The 21,385-nt window shown below is 42.2% G+C and overlaps 1 protein-coding gene across 4 annotated transcripts in view; it reads right to left on the bottom strand.

Annotated features, from left to right (window-relative positions):
- Positions 1-21,385, bottom strand: part of LOC106582019 (guanine nucleotide exchange factor DBS) — a 73,495-nt gene that overhangs the window by 41,930 nt on the left and 10,180 nt on the right. For 3 of the 4 annotated variants that reach the window (XM_014164670.3, XM_014164672.3, XM_082967067.1), the window contains exon 1: positions 5,177-6,243. The exons of the other annotated variant lie outside the window; for it this stretch is intronic. In XM_014164670.3, coding sequence (XP_014020145.2) covers positions 5,177-5,777 — 601 coding nt within the window. In that variant the 5' untranslated portion in view covers positions 5,778-6,243. Of the gene's footprint in view, positions 1-5,176; positions 6,244-21,385 lie in introns of those variants that run through there. 4 annotated transcript variants of the gene reach the window in all.

Below are 21,385 nucleotides of genomic sequence, written 5' to 3'. Positions count from 1 at the left end.
CAATACCCCCCAATGACAAAGCAAAAACAGGTTTTTAGATTTTTTTTTTTTTTTAACAAATGTATTACAAATAAAAAAACAGAAATACCACATTTACATAAGTATTCAGACCCTTTACTCAGTACTTTGTTGAAGCACCTTCAGTGATTACAGCCTTGAGTCTTCTTGGGTATGATGCTACAAGCTTGGCATACCTGTATTTGGGGAGTTTCTCCCATTCTTCTCTGCAGATCCTCTCAAGCTCTGTCAGGTTGGATGGGTAGCGTTGCTGCACAGCTATTTTCAGGTGTCTCCAGAGATGTTTGATCGGGTTGAAGTCCGGGCTCTGGCTGGGCCACTCAAGGACATTCAGAGACTTGTCCCAAAGCCACTACTGCGTTGTGTTGGCTGTGTGCTTAGGGTCGTTGTCCTGTAAGAATGTGAACCTTAGACCCAGTCTGAGGGCCTGAGCACTCAAAATCAAATCTTATTGGTCACATACACAACATTTGGCAGATGTTATTGCGGGTGTAGTGAAATGCTTGTGTTCCTAGCTCCAACAGTGCAGTAGTATCTAAAAACAATTCGTAACAATACACACAAATCTAAAAGTAAAAGAATGGAAATATATAAATATTAGATCGAGCAATGTCGGAGTGGCATTGACTAAAATACAGTATATGAGATGAGTAAAGCAGTATGTAAACATTATTTAAACATTATTAAAGTGACTTGTGTTCCCTTATTAAAGTGGCCAGGGATTACAAGTCCATGTATATAGGGCAGCAGCATCTATAGTGCAGGGTTGCGTAACCGGGTAGAAGCAGTTTTTCAGTATCTCGGTCCCAGCTTTGACGCACCTGTACAGGTAGTTTTCCCCCGGTGATGCGTTGGGCAGACCGCACCACCCTCTGGAGAGCTCTGCGGTTACGGGCGGTGCAGTTGCTGTACCAGGCGGTGATAGAGCCTAACAGGATTTGCTCTCAATTGTGCATCTGTAAAAGGTTGTGAGGGTTTTAGGGGCCAAGCCAAATTTCTTCAGCCTCCTGAGGTTGAAGAGGCACTGTTGCGCCTTTTTCACCACACTGTCTTTGTGGGTAGACGATTTCAGATCGTCAGTGATGTGTACGCTGAGGAACTTGAAGCTTTCCACCTTCTCCACTGCGGTCCTGTCGATGTGGATAGGGCCGTGCTCCCTCTGCAGCTTACTGAAGGCCACAAGCAGCTCCATTGTTTTGTTGACGTCAAATGAGAGGTTTCTTTCCTGGCACCACTCTCCCAGGGCCCTCACCTCCTTCCTGTAGGCTGTCTCGTCATTGTTGGTAATCAGGCCTACTAATGTTGTGTCGTCTGCAAACTTAATGATTGAGTTGGAGGCGTGTGTGGCCACACAATCATGGGTGCAGGTTTTCATCAAGGATATCACTGTACTTTGCTTCGTTCATCTTTTCCTCAATCCTGACTAGACTCTCAGTCTCTGCCACTGAAAAACATCCCCACAGCATGATGTTGCCACCACCATGCTTTACCATAGGGATGGTGCCAGGTTTCCTCCAGACGTGACGCTTGGCATTCAGGCCAAAGAGTTCAATATTGGGGTTCATCAGACCAGAGAATCTTGTTTCTCATGGTCTGAGAGTCTTTAGGTGACTTTTGACAAAATCCAAGCGGGCTGTCATGTGCCTTTTACTGAGGAGTGGCTTCCATCTGACCACTCTACCATAAAGGGCTGATTGGTGGAGTGCTGCAGAGATGGTTGTCCTTCTGGAAAGTTCTCTCATCTCCACGAAGGAACTCTGGAGCTCGGTCAGAGTGACCATCAGGTTTTTGGTCACCTCCCTGACCAAGGCCCTTCTACCCTGATTGCTCAGTTTGGCCGGACGGCCAGCTCTAAGAAGGGTCATGGTAGTTCCAAACTTCTTCCATTTAAGAACGATGGAGGCCCACACATTCTTGGGGACCTTCAATGCTGCAGAAATTACCCTTCCCCAGATCTGTGCCTTGACACAATCTTGTCTCGGAGCTCTACGGACAATTCCTTTGACCTCACGGCTTGGTTTTTGTTCTGACATCCACTGTCAACTGTGGGACCTTACATACACAGGTGTGTGCCTTTCCAAATCATGTCCAATCAATTTAATTTACCAACAGTGGACTCCAATAAAGTTGTAGAAACATCAAGGATGATCAATGGAAACAGGATGCACCTGAGCTAATTTTCTAGTCTCATAGCAAAGGGTCTGAATACTTATGTAAATAAGGCATCCGTTTTTTATTTGTAATAATTTCCCAAAATGTTTTTTTTTCTTCCCGCTTTGTCATTATAAGGTATTGTGTATAGAATGACAATAACAAAAAAAATATTTTAGAATAAGGCTGTAACTTAAAAAAATGGAAAAAGTCAAGAGGTCTGAATACATTCTGAATGCACTGTATAGTCTTGTACCTGTAGATGATATGTTTGAGAGTGAAAGACATGTTTCTGTTAGTCTTAAACCTTATTTTACTGTACACCATCACCAAAAACTCATTACCTAGAGTAAATACCAGTAGCTTGGGTAAACACCAGATGTGAAATACAGTCCTTATGGGGTCATCCACCAAACAGAGAGCCATAAAACATGTGAACTCAATTTAAAGCTCTAAAACATTTATCTTTGCCAGTCCAACACCAAAGATATAATCCTATGAATCCCTGAGCAGCCATGTTAACTCACTATATGATGATAACAAAGATTCTATAGAGAAGCTCATCCAACACAGTTTTAAATTAACCCATTGCTTCACAGCATCTGGTTCCTCTTCTGTATAGTCAAATTGATTCATATTCAGTTCTCCTGATCCTGTTCCTTCTTCTTTGGCTTCCTCGTGTAAATATTTTACAGCACCATGGCTACGTCTCAAAATCGTATTCTCACACACTATCACCCTTATAGTGCACCACTTTTAACCCCTTATAGGGCTCTGGTCAAAAGCTATGCATCCTATTCGGAATAGGGTACAGTTGAAGTCGGAAGTTTACATACACCTTAGCCAAATACATTTAAAAACTCAGTTTTTCACAATTCCTGACATTTAATCCTAGTAAAAATTCCCTGTTTTAGGTCAGTTAGGATCACCACTTTATTTCAAAAATGTGAAATGTCAGAATAATAGTTGAGAGAATTATTTATTTCAGCTTTTATTTCTTTCATCACATTCCCAGTGGGTCAGAAGTTCACATACACTCAATTAGTATTTGGTAGCATTGCCTTTAAATTGTTTAACTTGGGTCAAACGTTGCAGGTAGCCTTCCACAATAAGTTGGGTGAATTTTGGCCCATTTCTCCTGACAAAGCTGGTGTAACTGAGTCAGGTCTATAGGCCTCCTTGCTCGCACACACTTTTTCAGTTCTGCCCACAAATTTTCTATGGGATTGAGGTCAGGGCTTTGTGATGGCCACTCCAATACATTGACTTTGTTGTCCTTAAGCTATTTTGCCACAACTTTGGAAGTATGCTTGGGGTCATTGTCCATTTGGAAGACCTATTTGCGACCAAGCTGTAACTTCCTGACTGATGTCTTGAGATGTTGCTTCAATATATCCACATCATTTTCCTTCTCATGATGCCATCTATTTTGTGAAGTTCACCAGTCCCTCCTGCAGCAAAGCACCCCCACAACATGATGCTGCCACCCCCGTGCTTCACGGTTGGGATGGTGTTCTTCGACTTGCAAGCATCCCCCTTTTTCCTCCAAACATAATGATGGTCATTATGGCCAAACAGTTCTATTTTTGTTTCATCAGACCAGAGGACATTTCTCCAAAAAGTACGATCTTTGTCCCCATGTGCAGTTGCAAACCGTAGTCTGGCTTTTTTATGGTGGTTTTGAAGCAGTGACTTCTTCCTTGCTGAGCGGCCTCTCAGGTTATGTCGATATAGGACTCGTTTGACTGTGGATATAGATACTTCTGTACCTGTTTCCTCCAGCATCTTCACAGGGTCCTTTGCTGTTGTTCTGGGATTGATTCACACTTTTCGCACCAAAGTACGTTAATCTGTAGGAGAGAGAACGTGTCTCCTTCCTGAGCGGTATGACGGCTGCGTGGTCCCATGGTGTTTATACTTGCGTACTATTGTTTGTACAGAGTACATTGTACCATAAGGCATTTGGAAATTGCTCCCAAGGATGAACCAGATTTGTGGAGGTCTACAATTCTTTTTCTGAGGTCTTGGCTGATTTCTTTGGATTTTCCCATGATGTCAAGCAAAGAGGCACTGAGTTTGAAGGTAAGCCTTCAAATACATCCACAGGTACACCTCCAATTCACTCAAATGATGTCAATTAGCCTATCAGAAGCATCTAAAGCCATGACATCATTTTCTGGAAATTTCCAAGCTGTTTAAAGGCACAGTCAACTTAGTGTATGTAAGCTTCTGACCCACTGGAATTATGATACAGTGAAATGAAATAAGTGAAATAATCTGTATGTAAACAATTGTTGGAAGAATTACTTGTGTCATGCACAAAGTAGATGTCCTAACCGACTTGCCAAAACTATAGTTCGTTAACAAGAAATTTGTGGAGTGGTTGAAAAACGAGTTTTAATGACTTCAACCTAAGTGTATGTAAACTTCTGACTTCAACTGTGTGTGTGTGTGTGTGTGTGTGTGTGTATGTGTATATATATATATACACTTTTTTGTAACTATATATATATAGTTTGCACAAAAAAAGTATATATATATATATATATATATATATATATATATATATATATATATATATATATATATATATATATATATATATATATATATATATATATATATATATATATATATATATTTAGCTTTAACTTGATTTTACCAAAGGAAATGTTCAATGCGTCAGTGTCAACCGTGGATTTCCGTAGCCACAGTGGACAGAAAATACAACCGGCCATTTCATTATCATCTACAATACAGACCAACAAGACAGTCTGTAGAGAGGGATTCACATTAAATGGGGGAGAGAAAATAGAACCCTCGCATAAGACAGAAATAGAAAGGGATAGAGACAGATAGGAAGAGAGATTTAGTTGATGAGAAAGATAGATAGGGAAAGAGAAATGTTAAGACAGATGGGGAGAGAGAAAGAGGGGGAGAGAGAAAGAGGGGGAGAGAGAAAGAGAGCGAGAGAGCAAGAGAGAGAGAGCTATGCTCTAATACTCACTTTGTAACCAGTAGCAGCAACGGGAGAAACGGTAGTATCTCTCCACCTCCTCCAGAGAAATACGAACAGACATCCCTCTTTTCTCCTCCACCGGCCTTAAACACAACTTCAACTCTTCCTCCATACTTCTGTCCTCAGTCTCTCCCTCCATCCATATGCGAGATTCCCCCCTCTCCCCCTCTACCCTTTTATCTATCTCCGTCCCTCTCTTCATCTTTTCCCATGAATAAACATCTGATAGTTCCTTCATGTGTGATTCCTCCACTCTCTCCCCTGTCAACCTTGAGTCCAAACCTAACTCTAACTCTCCCTGACGTCCAGGTAAACACTCTAGCTGTCTCTCCATGTTAAGCCAATGATCCTCCTGCTCCTTCTGTCCCTCTATTCGTTCCCCTGAGTCTAGCCCCATCTGTCCTATACTCTGCTCTGACTCCCCCTCTACACACAGTCCTGAGTCCAACTCTACCTCACACCCTTCCTCCTCTTCCTCCTCCTCTCCTCCTAGTTCTGATACCGCTCTCCCCTCCTCTCCTGTAGTCCCCCACCCCCCCTTCCCCTCTTCCAATAATCCCTGTCTCCGCTCCTTTAGGTGCAGTTCCATGCAGCTCAGTTCAGGTACGACTGCTGCATTCCCTCTGTGTCGCTCCCTCACTCTCTCTACCTCCGCCCTACCTCTCTTTACCTCTGCCCTCCTGCTCTCATTCCCACACTCCCCCCCTCTTTGCTCTCAGGCTGTCGGTGATTTATAGCCTGCAGCATGTCACTCAGGCATTACCCTGCCCTGACTTCCTCTTCCCACCTCAGGTTACGTCCTCTAACTACTACACTACAGGACAATAGCTGACCCTCCCTGCTCATTACCATTCTCCTATACCTGCCCATGTAACTCATGTGTGTTTACCTCAGGATATGACATTTCATGTCATCTGTTACATGAGCTAAAGTGGGTCTGCCTCTTCATCTGAAACCATAGACATAGTATTTGTAATTCTAGTTATATGCCTGAAACACTCATACCTGGACATGTGTATACTAGTCCCCCTACCCAAGGCAGCGTAGGTACACAGGGATGGGTTTGTATTTACAAAGTATCTCAGAGTAGGATTGCTAGGATCGAGTAACAGGTCCCATTATCTTATTCATTATGGTCTGAAATGCCAAATTGATCCTAGAACAGAACTCCTACTCTGAGACTTTGTGAATAAAGGCCCAGGGCTCATTTCTATGTCCTCACTTACCTGCACTAACAGAGCATGGCCTCTCCTCCTGTCCTGCCTACCGTCTTGTCCTACCTTATCTCAGCTAATCAGGACCAGCAGGACAAAGACTCTATTCTGACCAGCTTTATTCAAATACCCTAGTCCCATTTAACCATTCACACACTGCATTCTAACAGCACCATTTAACCATGCACACACTACAATCTAAAAGCACCATTTAACCATTCACACACTGCATTTTAATAGCACCATTCACCATTTAACCATTCACACACTGCATTCTAACAGTACCATTCACCATTTAACCATTCACACACTGCAATCTAACAGCACCATTTAACCATTCAGACACTGCATTCTAACAGCACCATTCACCATTTAACCATTAACACACTGCATTCTAACAGTATCATTCCCCATTTAACCATTCACACACTGCAATCTAACAGCACCATTCACCATTTAACCATTCACATACTGCATTCTAACAGCACCATTCACCATTTAACCATTCACACACTGCAATCTAACAGCACCATTTAAACATTCACACACTGCATTCTAACAGCACCATTTAACCATTCACACACTGCATTCTAACAGTACCATTTAACCATTCACACACTGCATTCTAACAGTACCATTCACCATTTAACCATTCACACACTGCAATCTAACAGCACCATTTAACCATTCAGACACTGCATTCTAACAGCACCATTCACCATTAACACACTGCATTCTAACAGTATCATTCCCCATTTAACCATTCACACACTGCAATCTAACAGCACCATTCACCATTTAACCATTCACACACTGCATTCTAACAGCACCATTCACCATTTAACCATTCACACACTGCAATCTAACAGCACCATTTAACCATTCACACACTGCATTCTAACAGCACCATTTAACCATTCACACACTGCATTCTAACAGTACCATTCACCATTTAACCATTCACACACTGCAATCTAACAGCACCATTCACCATTTAACCATTCACACACTGCATTCTAACAGCACCATTCACCATTTAACCATTCACACACTGCAATCTAACAGCACCATTTAAACATTCACACACTGCATTCTTACAGCACCATTTAACCATTCACACACTGCATTCTAACAGCACCATTTAACCATTCACACACTGCATTCTAACAGCACCATTTAACCATTCACACACTGCATTCTAACAGCACCATTTAACCATTCACACACTACATTCTAATAGCACCATTTAACCATTCACACACACTGCATTCTAACAGCACCATTTAACCATTCACACACTGCATTCTAACAGTACCATTTAACCATTCACACACTGCATTCTAACAGCACCATTTAACCATTCACACACACTGCATTCTAACAGCACCATTTAACCATTCAAACACTGCATTCTAACAGCACCATTTAACCATTCACACACTGCATTCTAACAGTACCATTTAACCATTCACACACTGCATTCTAACAGCACCATTTAACCATTCACACACACTGCACTCTAACAGTACCATTTAACCATTCACACACTGCATTCTAACAGCACCATTTAACCATTCACACACTGCATTCTAATAGCACCATTTAACCATTCAAACACTGCATTCTAACAGCACCATTTAACCATTCACACACTGCATTCTAACAGCACCATTTAACCATTCACACACTGCATTCTAACAGTACCATTTAACCATTCACACACTGCATTCTAACAGTACCATTTAACCATTCACACACTGCATTCTAACAGTACCATTTAACCATTCACACACTGCATTCTAACAGTACCATTTAACCATTCACACACTGCATTCTAACAGTACCATTTAACCATTCACACACTGCATTAACAGCACCATTTAACCATACACACACTGCATTCTAACAGTACCATTTAACCATTCACACACTGCATTCTAACAGTACCATTTAACCATTCACACACTGCATTCTAACAGTACCATTTAACCATTCACACACTGCATTCTAATAGCACCATTTAACCATTCACACACTGCATTCTAACAGTACCATTTAACCATTCACACACTGCATTCTTACAGCACCATTTAACCATTCACACACTGCAATCTAACAGCACCATTCACCATTTAACCATTCACACACTGCATTCTAACAGCACCATTCACCATTTAACCATTCACACACTGCAATCTAACAGCACCATTTAACCATTCACACACTGCATTCTTACAGCACCATTTAACCATTCACACACTGCATTCTAACAGCACCATTTAACCATTCACACACTGCATTCTAACAGCACCATTTAACCATTCACACACTGCATTCTAACAGCACCATTTAACCATTCACACACTACATTCTAATAGCACCATTTAACCATTCACACACACTGCATTCTAACAGCACCATTTAACCATTCACACACTGCATTCTAACAGTACCATTTAACCATTCACACACTGCATTCTAACAGCACCATTTAACCATTCACACACTGCATTCTAACAGCACCATTTAACCATTCACACACTGCATTCTAACAGCACCATTTAACCATTCACACACTGCATTCTAACAGCACCATTTAACCATTCACACACTACATTCTAATAGCACCATTTAACCATTCACACACACTGCATTCTAACAGCACCATTTAACCATTCACACACACTGCATTCTAACAGCACCATTTAACCATTCACACACACTGCATTCTAACAGCACCATTTAACCATTCAAACACTGCATTCTAACAGCACCATTTAACCATTCACACACTGCATTCTAACAGTACCATTTAACCATTCAAACACTGCATTCTAACAGTACCATTCAACCATTCACACACACTGCATTCTAACAGCACCATTTAACCATTCACACACACTGCATTCTAACAGTACCATTTAACCATTCACACACTGCATTAACAGCACCATTTAACCATTCACACACTGCATTCTAACAGCACCATTTAACCATTCAAACACTGCATTCTAACAGCACCATTTAACCATTCACACACTGCATTCTAACAGCACCATTTAACCATTCACACACTGCATTCTAACAGCACCATTTAACCATTCACACACTGCATTCTAACAGTACCATTTAACCATTCACACACTGCATTCTAACAGTACCATTTAACCATTCACACACTGCATTCTAACAGCACCATTTAACCATTCACACACACTGCATTCTAACAGCACCATTTAACCAAACACTGCATTCTAACAGCACCATTTAACCATTCACACACTGCATTCTAACAGTACCATTTAACCATTCACACACTGCATTCTAACAGTACCATTTAACCATTCACACACTGCATTCTAACAGCACCATTTAACCATTCACACACTGCATTCTAACAGTACCATTTAACCATTCACACACTGCATTCTAACAGTACCATTTAACCATTCACACACTGCATTCTAACAGTACCATTTAACCATTCACACACTGCATTCTAACAGTACCATTTAACCATTCACACACTGCATTCTAACAGTACCATTTAACCATTCACACACTGCATTAACAGCACCATTTAACCATTCACACACTGCATTCTAACAGTACCATTTAACCATTCACACACTGCATTCTAACAGTACCATTTAACCATTCAAACACTGCATTCTAACAGTACCATTCAACCATTCACACACTGCATTCTAACAGCACCATTTAACCATTCACACACACTGCATTCTAACAGTACCATTTAACCATTCACACACTGCATTAACAGCACCATTTAACCATTCACACACTGCATTCTAACAGCACCATTTAACCATTCAAACACTGCATTCTAACAGCACCATTTAACCATTCACACACTGCATTCTAACAGCACCATTTAACCATTCACACACTGCATTCTAACAGCACCATTTAACCATTCACACACTGCATTCTAACAGTACCATTTAACCATTCACACACTGCATTCTAACAGCACCATTTAACCATTCACACACACTGCATTCTAACAGCACCATTTAACCATTCAAACACTGCATTCTAACAGCACCATTTAACCATTCACACACTGCATTCTAACAGTACCATTTAACCATTCACACACTGCATTCTAACAGTACCATTTAACCATTCAAACACTGCATTCTAACAGTACCATTCAACCATTCACACACTGCATTCTAACAGCACCATTTAACCATTCACACACACTGCATTCTAACAGTACCATTTAACCATTCACACACTGCATTAACAGCACCATTTAACCATTCACACACTGCATTCTAACAGCACCATTTAACCATTCAAACACTGCATTCTAACAGCACCATTTAACCATTCACACACTGCATTCTAACAGCACCATTTAACCATTCACACACTGCATTCTAACAGCACCATTTAACCATTCACACACTGCATTCTAACAGTACCATTTAACCATTCACACACTGCATTCTAACAGCACCATTTAACCATTCACACACACTGCATTCTAACAGCACCATTTAACCATTCAAACACTGCATTCTAACAGCACCATTTAACCATTCACACACTGCATTCTAACAGTACCATTTAACCATTCACACACTGCATTCTAACAGTACCATTTAACCATTCACACACTGCATTCTAACAGCACCATTTAACCATTCACACACACTGCATTCTAACAGTACCATTTCACCATTCACACACTGCATTAACAGCACCATTTAACCATTCACACACTGCATTCTAACAGCACCATTTAACCATTCAAACACTGCATTCTAACAGCACCATTTAACCATTCACACACTGCATTCTAACAGCACCATTTAACCATTCACACACTGCATTCTAATAGCACCATTTAACCATTCAAACACTGCATTCTAACAGCACCATTTAACCATTCACACACTGCATTCTAACAGCACCATTTAACCATTCACACACTGCATTCTAACAGTACCATTTAACCATTCACACACTGCATTCTAACAGTACCATTTAACCATTCACACACTGCATTCTAACAGTACCATTTAACCATTCACACACTGCATTCTAACAGTACCATTTAACCATTCACACACTGCATTCTAACAGTACCATTTAACCATTCACACACTGCATTAACAGCACCATTTAACCATTCACACACTGCATTCTAACAGTACCATTTAACCATTCACACACTGCATTCTAACAGTACCATTTAACCATTCACACACTGCATTCTAACAGTACCATTTAACCATTCACACACTGCATTCTAATAGCACCATTTAACCATTCACACACTGCATTCTAACAGTACCATTTAACCATTCACACACTGCATTCTTACAGCACCATTTAACCATTCACACACTGCAATCTAACAGCACCATTCACCATTTAACCATTCACACACTGCATTCTAACAGCACCATTCACCATTTAACCATTCACACACTGCAATCTAACAGCACCATTTAACCATTCACACACTGCATTCTTACAGCACCATTTAACCATTCACACACTGCATTCTAACAGCACCATTTAACCATTCACACACTGCATTCTAACAGCACCATTTAACCATTCACACACTGCATTCTAACACCACCATTTAACCATTCACACACTACATTCTAATAGCACCATTTAACCATTCACACACACTGCATTCTAACAGCACCATTTAACCATTCACACACTGCATTCTAACAGTACCATTTAACCATTCACACACTGCATTCTAACAGCACCATTTAACCATTCACACACACTGCATTCTAACAGCACCATTTAACCATTCAAACACTGCATTCTAACAGCACCATTTAACCATTCACACACTGCATTCTAACAGTACCATTTAACCATTCAAACACTGCATTCTAACAGTACCATTCAACCATTCACACACTGCATTCTAACAGCACCATTTAACCATTCACACACACTGCATTCTAACAGTACCATTTAACCATTCACACACTGCATTAACAGCACCATTTAACCATTCACACACTGCATTCTAACAGCACCATTTAACCATTCAAACACTGCATTCTAATAGCACCATTTAACCATTCACACACTGCATTCTAACAGCACCATTTAACCATTCACACACTGCATTCTAACAGCACCATTTAACCATTCACACACTGCATTCTAACAGTACCATTTAACCATTCACACACTGCATTCTAACAGTACCATTTAACCATTCACACACTGCATTCTAACAGTACCATTTAACCATTCACACACTGCATTAACAGCACCATTTAACCATTCACACACTGCATTCTAACAGTACCATTTAACCATTCACACACTGCATTCTAACAGTACCATTTAACCATTCACACACTGCATTCTAACAGTACCATTTAACCATTCACATACTGCATTCTAACAGTACCATTCAAAGAAAGAGTCTATTCTATCTCCATTATCTCACTCAAAGACTTCATTCTTATAAAACCACTGAAAGACCTGATTCTTAATGGACCTCTCAATGACAGTTCTGACTAAATATAGTCATTCTGACCCTATTGATAGATGGCATGTGGAATGATGCCATTCCACCACAAATTAGGCCATTCTTACCCATTTTATTTCAGTGACCAGACTATTATCTGGCCCTATACAGGTGCTGTAGCAGTAAAACAGTTAGGTCTCAAATGTTATACACCCATATGAATGTTTGTGTGTGAGACACGTGTGTTTGCTTTCTCTGACCTGAGGGTGGTTAAGGTTATTAGTGTGTCGGCCATAAAGCCAGAGACTTGTATGCTACAAGAGTTATACTGTTCAAATGCTCCCACTTTCTGAGGAGAGAGAGAGGGGAGAGAAGAGGATAGAGGAGTACAGTGGACTACAGAGGTATTTAAGCTTTGGAATGAAGTAATGAATAATGAAGGGTGAAGAGGGAGGGAGAAAATGAGAGAGAGAGAATACCACACTTATGCACTATTCCATACAGAAAGTATTTAATTGATACAAAGAGACAAATCAGTACAGTTTGTGTGTGGAGTGAGGTTGCAACAGATACCTGTCAATACTTATGTAGAAAAGCCTGACATTTGACAACCTTTAGTCAGCGATAAAGAGAGAGAGAGACTCATTATGGGCAAAGTTTTATTCTGTTGATGAACCTTGGAAGGAAAGCGAGGTGACAACAGTATTTGTCCCTTTACTCTGTAACATAGTGCTCAGAAACCCAGGGGGCCATTTCAGGGGGTAAACATAAGGTCTGGTTTTCACTCCCAGATAATGGGTTTAACAGAGCGGCTGGGAGAGGTGAAGATTTTTTTAGAAGAGATAGGAGACATACAGTAAAGTACAGTACACACTAGCCATATATCAGCCCCTTACATTTCATACAGCCCATAACGTTGAGTACTAGGCAGAGCAAGAGGTTGCAATGAACAGTGACATTTAGTGAGATTGAGACTCAGTCACTCAGGGCTAAATGTCTGCAAGACCTTCATGGAGAAATAGACTGGCACACATAAACAAGAGTCATGGAGCAAGGCTGAATACATTACAGCAAGGCAAGGTTATACATGCAGTGTAGCCTCGCACTGTAGTCTGTCACACACACACACACACACACACACACACACACACACACACACACACACACACACACACACACACACACACACACACACACACACACACACACACACACACACACACACACACACACACACACACACACACACACACCTAAGCCCAGAGCTGACCCAATGATTGACTCACGCGATCTCAGTGGCACCAGGGGGTAGCTTTTCCACACTGCTGCTACCCCACCTCAGAGGGCTCCTCCTGGGCTTCCTCAGCATGTCTCCCCCTGTCTGAAGACCTGACTCTGGAGGTCCTCTACTGATGCTACTGCTAACTCTACAGCATGCACTTTATTAACCTACCCCCACTGTGCAACTACTATAAAAATGCCCTCACAATAGCTTACTTGTATTGCTTCTAACACTGTGCTGTGCTATGCTAATGCTCTCCCTAACTGTGATGTATCACTTCTGCGTCACTGCTACAACAACCTCTATTGCTGCAACTACAGCTACTGCTCAGTCTACTGTGTATTGTCCATCTGATGAGACTACTGTGTATTGTCCATCTGATGAGACTACTGTGTATTGTCCATCTGATGAGACTACTGTGTATTGTCCAACTACTGAGTCTACTGTGTATTGTCCATCTGATGAGACTACTGTGTATTGTCCATCTAATGAGACTACTGTGTATTGTCCATCTGATGAGACTACTGTGTATTGTCCAACTACTGAGTCTACTGTGTATTGTCCATCTGATGAGACTACTGTGTATTGTCCATCTAATGAGACTACTGTGTATTGTCCATCTGATGAGACTACTGTGTATTGTCCAACTACTGAGTCTACTGTGTATTGTCCATCTAATGAGACTACTGTGTATTGTCCATCTAATGAGACTACTGTGTATTGTCCATCTGATGAGACTACTGTGTATTGTCCATCTGATGAGACTACTGTGTATTGTCCAACTACTGAGACTACTGTGTATTGTCCAACTACTGAGACTACTGTGTATTGTCCATCTGATGAGACTACTGTGTATTGTCCAACTAATGAGACTACTGTGTATTGTCCAACTACTGAGACTATTGTGTATTGTCCAACTGATGAGACTACTGTGTATTGTCCATCTGATGAGAGTACTGTATATTGTCCATCTGATGAGACTACTGTGTATTGTCCATCTGATGAGACTACTGTGTATTGTCCAACTACTGAGACTACTGTGTATTGTCCAACTGATGAGACTACTGTGTATTGTCCATCTGATGAGACTACTGTATATTGTCCATCTGATGAGACTACTGTGTATTGTCCATCTGATGAGACTACTGTGTATTGTCCAACTAATGAGACTACTGTGTATTGTCCAACTACTGAGACTACTGTGTATTGTCCATCTGATGAGACTACTGTATATTGTCCATCTGATGAGACTACTGTGTATTGTCCATCTGATGAGACTACTGTGTATTGTCCAACTAATGAGACTACTGTGTATTGTCCAACTACTGAGACTACTGTGTATTGTCCATCTGATGAGACTACTGTATATTGTCCATCTGATGAGACTACTGTGTATTGTCCATCTGATGAGACTACTGTGTATTGTCCAACTAATGAGACTACTGTGTATTGTCCAACTACTGAGACTACTGTGTATTGTCCAACTACTGAGACTACTGTATATTGTCCATCTGATGAGACTACTGTGTATTGTCCATCTGATGAGACTACTGTGTATTGTCCAACTACTGAGACTACTGTGTATTGTCCATCTGATGAGACTACTGTATATTGTCCATCTGATGAGACTACTGTGTATTGTCCATCTGATGAGACTACTGTATATTGTCCATCTGATGAGACTACTGTGTATTGTCCATCTGATGAGACTACTGCTTGGCTGCCTTCTTTTATACCTTTAAAATGGGTCCCAGAGTGACTTTTGGGTTTGTACTCTATGCCTGCACGAGCGAGTGTACACCCCCCAGTACGGAGCAGAGAAGCCCACAGGAAACCTTGTGTGTGATGATCTGGGCTCACTGCCCTAAAGAAATACTTCTAGAACCTCATCCCTAGAGGAAAGGACCCACGGAACCCCCCCCCCCCCCCCCCCCCCCCCCTTAACCTCACCTCACATTCCTTCCCCTCCATCCCACACAACACATTCTCTCCTACCGTTCCAGTCCCTCCAGGAGTTCCTTCGGCTGGCTTCGGGGGTGAAGGGGGAGGCCAGTCCAGAGATGTCCAGGCTCTGGATCATCTGACTCAGTCTGTTCATGATCCGGGAGGGCACCTCGCCTGCCCCCTCCCGCAGAAACTCATGGACAGACATGAGGGATCGCGCTGCTCCCACACATCCAGAGGTACTCCGACCCGGACCCAGGCAGACCGCTCCAGTACACACTCCAAGAGGTAAGTGACTGGTGGTTCTGGTCCGATACACACGCAGGAGAAGATTCGGATCAGTTGCAATGTACTATCACTCAGAGGAGTGATTCAGCACACACTCACATGCAGGCTGTGTGTAGAGGTGTGGATGTATCGTGTAGAGTGCACACACAAATGTACAGATAAGTCAGCCAGAAACAAGAGTCCAGTTCAATCCAAGCAGAGCCGAGCCCCAGAGCTAAGTCCTTGTCTGTCACTCACGCCTCAGCCAAGACTGATTTCAGAAAGTGCAGTGGGCCCGGCCCTGAACACACACACTCCTCATCACGACCGAGCTAGAGTGAAGCATAAACACTTAGAGGAGAGAGAAAGAGAGAGAGCGGGAGGAAGAACAGAGGGAGAGGAGGAGAGAAGAGGAGGGGTAGAAAGAGAGGGCAGCCGTTTAAGCACAAATCCCCTTCTGCTGGGGCTAATTATATCAGCCATTGCTTGTACCACTAATCTCTCTCTCAAGTCTATCCCTTGCTCCATGGTGTTCCGCTCTAAACATGTTTAAATGCAAACACAATCAGATATGGCAGTGATCACACATGGCTCAACAGTTCAATGAACGCTCTGGACTGCTAGAGGATGTACATCTTCAGTTGAGTGTAGTGGCTAGTCATTGCGTGAGGGAGCTGGTCGTATTGGCAGACTCTCCGTCTCTTGCTGTAAATGGATAACGAGGAAAATGGCAGCCAGTTAGTGTCTACTGGGTTTAGGCATATAAGCTTGGAATAGGTTCGTGTGCAGAGATTCGGTGATAGTCGACAGGCAGGCAGGTTAAAAGACTGTGGCTGCTACTGCACTGACCTTGCTGATTGAGCTCAGATTGCTCTTTATGTGATTTCTGATCTAAACTGCATCTCGCTGCAGATAGACTCTCAGCTCATCAGGAATATAAAGTGTTGTAATCAGCAGAGAGGGGCCAGAGATGTTGGGTAGCAATCACTTCTGTCCTCACCTCGATTTCCTAACTGGCTGATTTGACCTACTTCTAGTCAATCCACATCCACACTGACACATCTAGATCACAGAAACACTGACTTGGCATTTTCTATTGGAATATGTTACTGTGTAGATCGTGAGACAGAGCGGTGGCATCGTTGTGCGTGATTGTTCGAGCGCACGTGCACGCATACGCGTGTGTAGGTGGGCCAGTGGGCATGCACGTAGGTGCGTGTGTGTGAAGCTTTGGACAGCCATATAGAGAGACCGGTAGTAAAGCCTGCTATAACTGAGCCAGGATTTCTACCCAGGTTTAGGAGGAGTTACCTGGTGCCATCAAACAGGAAGCACAACTGCCCTCAAAGCTCTGGGTAGGAGGTGCCCGCCTGTACAGCCAGATCGATAAGCAGGCTGCCAGCCTCTAGCAGCAATGGGCATAGAGGGTTAGGAGATCTGTGCAGTTTAGTCTACACATAGTGGGCCATGGACATGCTGGCACTGTTTCATCTGTTTTTTATATTAGTGTCACTAATCTGGTTTATTACGGTGTCCATCTGAATAATGGTTGACTTTGTGCATGACAGTGAAAAGCTTAGTAATTCTAGTTAACAGTTCTGCTCATGGGGTTTACATGCTTGACTGGTTTCAGATCATGTTACAACATTAGAACTCAAGGGGCTTTATTGGCATGGGAAACATATATTTACATTGCCAAAGCAAGTGAAGTAGATGATAAACAAAAGTGAAATAAACAATAAAAAAGTTAAAAGTTCCAAAATAATAAAATACATTTCAAATGTCACATTATGTGCAAATAGGTCACAAATATCGCTGCTGTGATGGCAGACTGTGGTGTTTCACCCAGTAGATATGAGCGTTTATAAAAATGTAGTTTGTTTTCAAATTCTTTGTGGATCAGTGTAATCTGAGGGAATTACATTATGTCTCTAATATGGTCATACATTTGGCAGGAGGTTAGGAAGTCCAGCTCAGTTTACACCTCATTTTGTGGGCAGTGTGCACATAGCCTGTATTCTCTTGAGAGCCAGGTCGGTCTGTGGCTCTGATGTTTAGGCCGAGGTATGTATAGTTCTTGAGTGCTCTAGGGCAATGGTGTCTAGATATAATTTGTAGTCATGGCAACTGAACCTTTTTTGGAAGACCATTATTTTTGTCTTACTGAGATTTACTGTCAGGGCCCAGGTTTGACAGAATCTATGCAGAAGATCTAGGCGCTGCTGTAGGTCTCTCTCCCACCTCCTTCCCTCCCTCCTTCCCTCCCTACTATCTGTGAATGTTGGCCCGATTTCTCTCTGAAGTCACATTCTCCATAACAACAGACCACAAAAAGAGAGACAAAAACAAGACATCTCATCAAAGACGAGAGAGACAGGTGAATTGTCTAGGTCAGGGGTGGGCAACTCCAGTCCTCCAGGGCCTGATTGGTGTCACACTACTTCTCCATCCCTAGCAAACACAGCTGATTAATCAAATGTCATTCTAAACTGAAGATCATGATTAGGTGATTATTGGAGTCAGGTGTGTTAGACACCAATCAGGCATCGAGGTTTAGAATTGCCCACCCCTGGTCTACAGAAACACACAGGCAAGTATTCCTCTGTGTGAGTCAGTCGTGGCCCAAAAAATAAGGTATGGAGGAACCTGGGGGCTAATAGGGGTGAATCTGCCACCTGTCCATGACTGATTCCTCAGTATCTACCATCACATCACACAATACAACACACGCACACACACAGCATACAAAACACACACACACACACACACACACACACACACACACACACACACACACACACACACACACACACACACACACACACACACACACACACACACACACACACACACACACACACACACACACACAGCATACAAAACACACACAGCATACAAAACACACACACACACTGCATACAACACACATACAGCATACAAAACACACACACGCACACACACACTGCATACAACACACACACACACACACACACACACACACTGCATACAAAACACACACACACACACTGCATACAAAACACACACACACACACACACACACACACTGCATACAAAACACACACACACTGCATACAACACACACACACTGCATACAACACACACAGAGCATACAAAACACACAGAGCATAAAAAACACACACACACACACTGCATACAAAAACACACACACACACTGCATACAAAAACACACACACACACACACACACACACACACACACACACACACACTGCATACAAAACACACACACTGCATACTAAACACGCACACATGCATACAAAACACGCACACGCTGCATACAAAACACACACAAAAAAATAAAACACACGCACGCATACAACACACACACACACTGCATACAAAACACACACACACACACACACACAAAACACACACAGAGCACACAAAACATGAACACTCCGCATACAAAACACACACATACTGCATGCAAAACACACACACACTGCATATAAAACACACACACACACAGAAGGCATACAAAACACACACACAAACAAAACACACACAGCACACACACACACGGCATACAAAACACACGTGCACACACACACACACACACACACACACACACACACACACAGCATACAAAACACGCACACACTGAATACAACACAAACACATGCACACCCTGAATACAAAACACACACACACACACACACACACACACACACACACACACACACACACTGCATACAAAACACACACACTGCATACAAAACATACACACACACTGCATACAAAACACACACACACACTGCATACAAAACACGCACACACACACACTGCATACAAAACACGCACACACACACTGCATACAAAACACGCACACACACTGCATACAAAAACACGCACACACTGCATACAAAAACACGCACACACTGCATACAAAAACACGCACACACTGCATACAAAAACACGCACACACTGCATACAAAAACACACACACACTGCATACAAAAACACACACACACACACACACACACACACAGCATACAAAACACGCACACACTGCATACAAAAACACACACACACACAGCATACAAAACACGCACACACAGCATACAAAACACACACAGCATACAAAACACGCACACACAGCATACAAAACACGCACACACAGCATACAAAACATGCACACACAGCATACAACACACACACAGCATACAACACACACACACACACTGCATACAAAACATGCACACACACTGCATACAGAACACGCACACATGCATACAAAACAAGCACACGCTGCATACAAAACACAAACAAATAAAACACACACACACACACACACACACACACACACACACTGCATACAAAAACACACACACACACACACACACACACACACACACACACACACACTGCATACAAAACACACACACACAAAACACACACAGAGTACACTCACACGGCACACAAAACATGAACACACCGCATACAAAACACACACACACTGCATGCAAAAAACACACACTGCATACAAAAAACACACTGCATACAAAAAACACACACACACACACACAAAACACACACATAAAACACACAGAAGGCATACAAAACACACACACAAACAAAACACACACAGCGCACACACACGGCATACAAAACACACGTGCACACACACACACACACACACACACTGCATACAAAACATACACACCGCATACAAAACACGCACACACTGAATACAAAACAAACACACACACTGCATGCAAAACATACACACACTGCATACAAAACACGCACACACTGCAAAACACACACACACACACACACTGCATACAAAACACACACACACACACTGCATACAAAACACACACACACACACTGCATACAAAAACACACACACACACTGCATACAAAAACACACACACACACACACACTGCATACAAAAACACACACACACACACACACACACACACACACTGCATACAAAACACACACACTGCATACTAA

This window comes from Salmo salar, chromosome 21 (genome assembly GCF_965601325.2).
Source record: "Salmo salar chromosome 21, fSalSal1, whole genome shotgun sequence".
NCBI classification, from domain to species: Eukaryota; Metazoa; Chordata; class Actinopteri; order Salmoniformes; family Salmonidae; genus Salmo; species Salmo salar.
The sequence above is the reverse complement of the archived record's forward strand: the minus strand, read 5'-3'. Positions and strand labels throughout refer to the sequence as shown.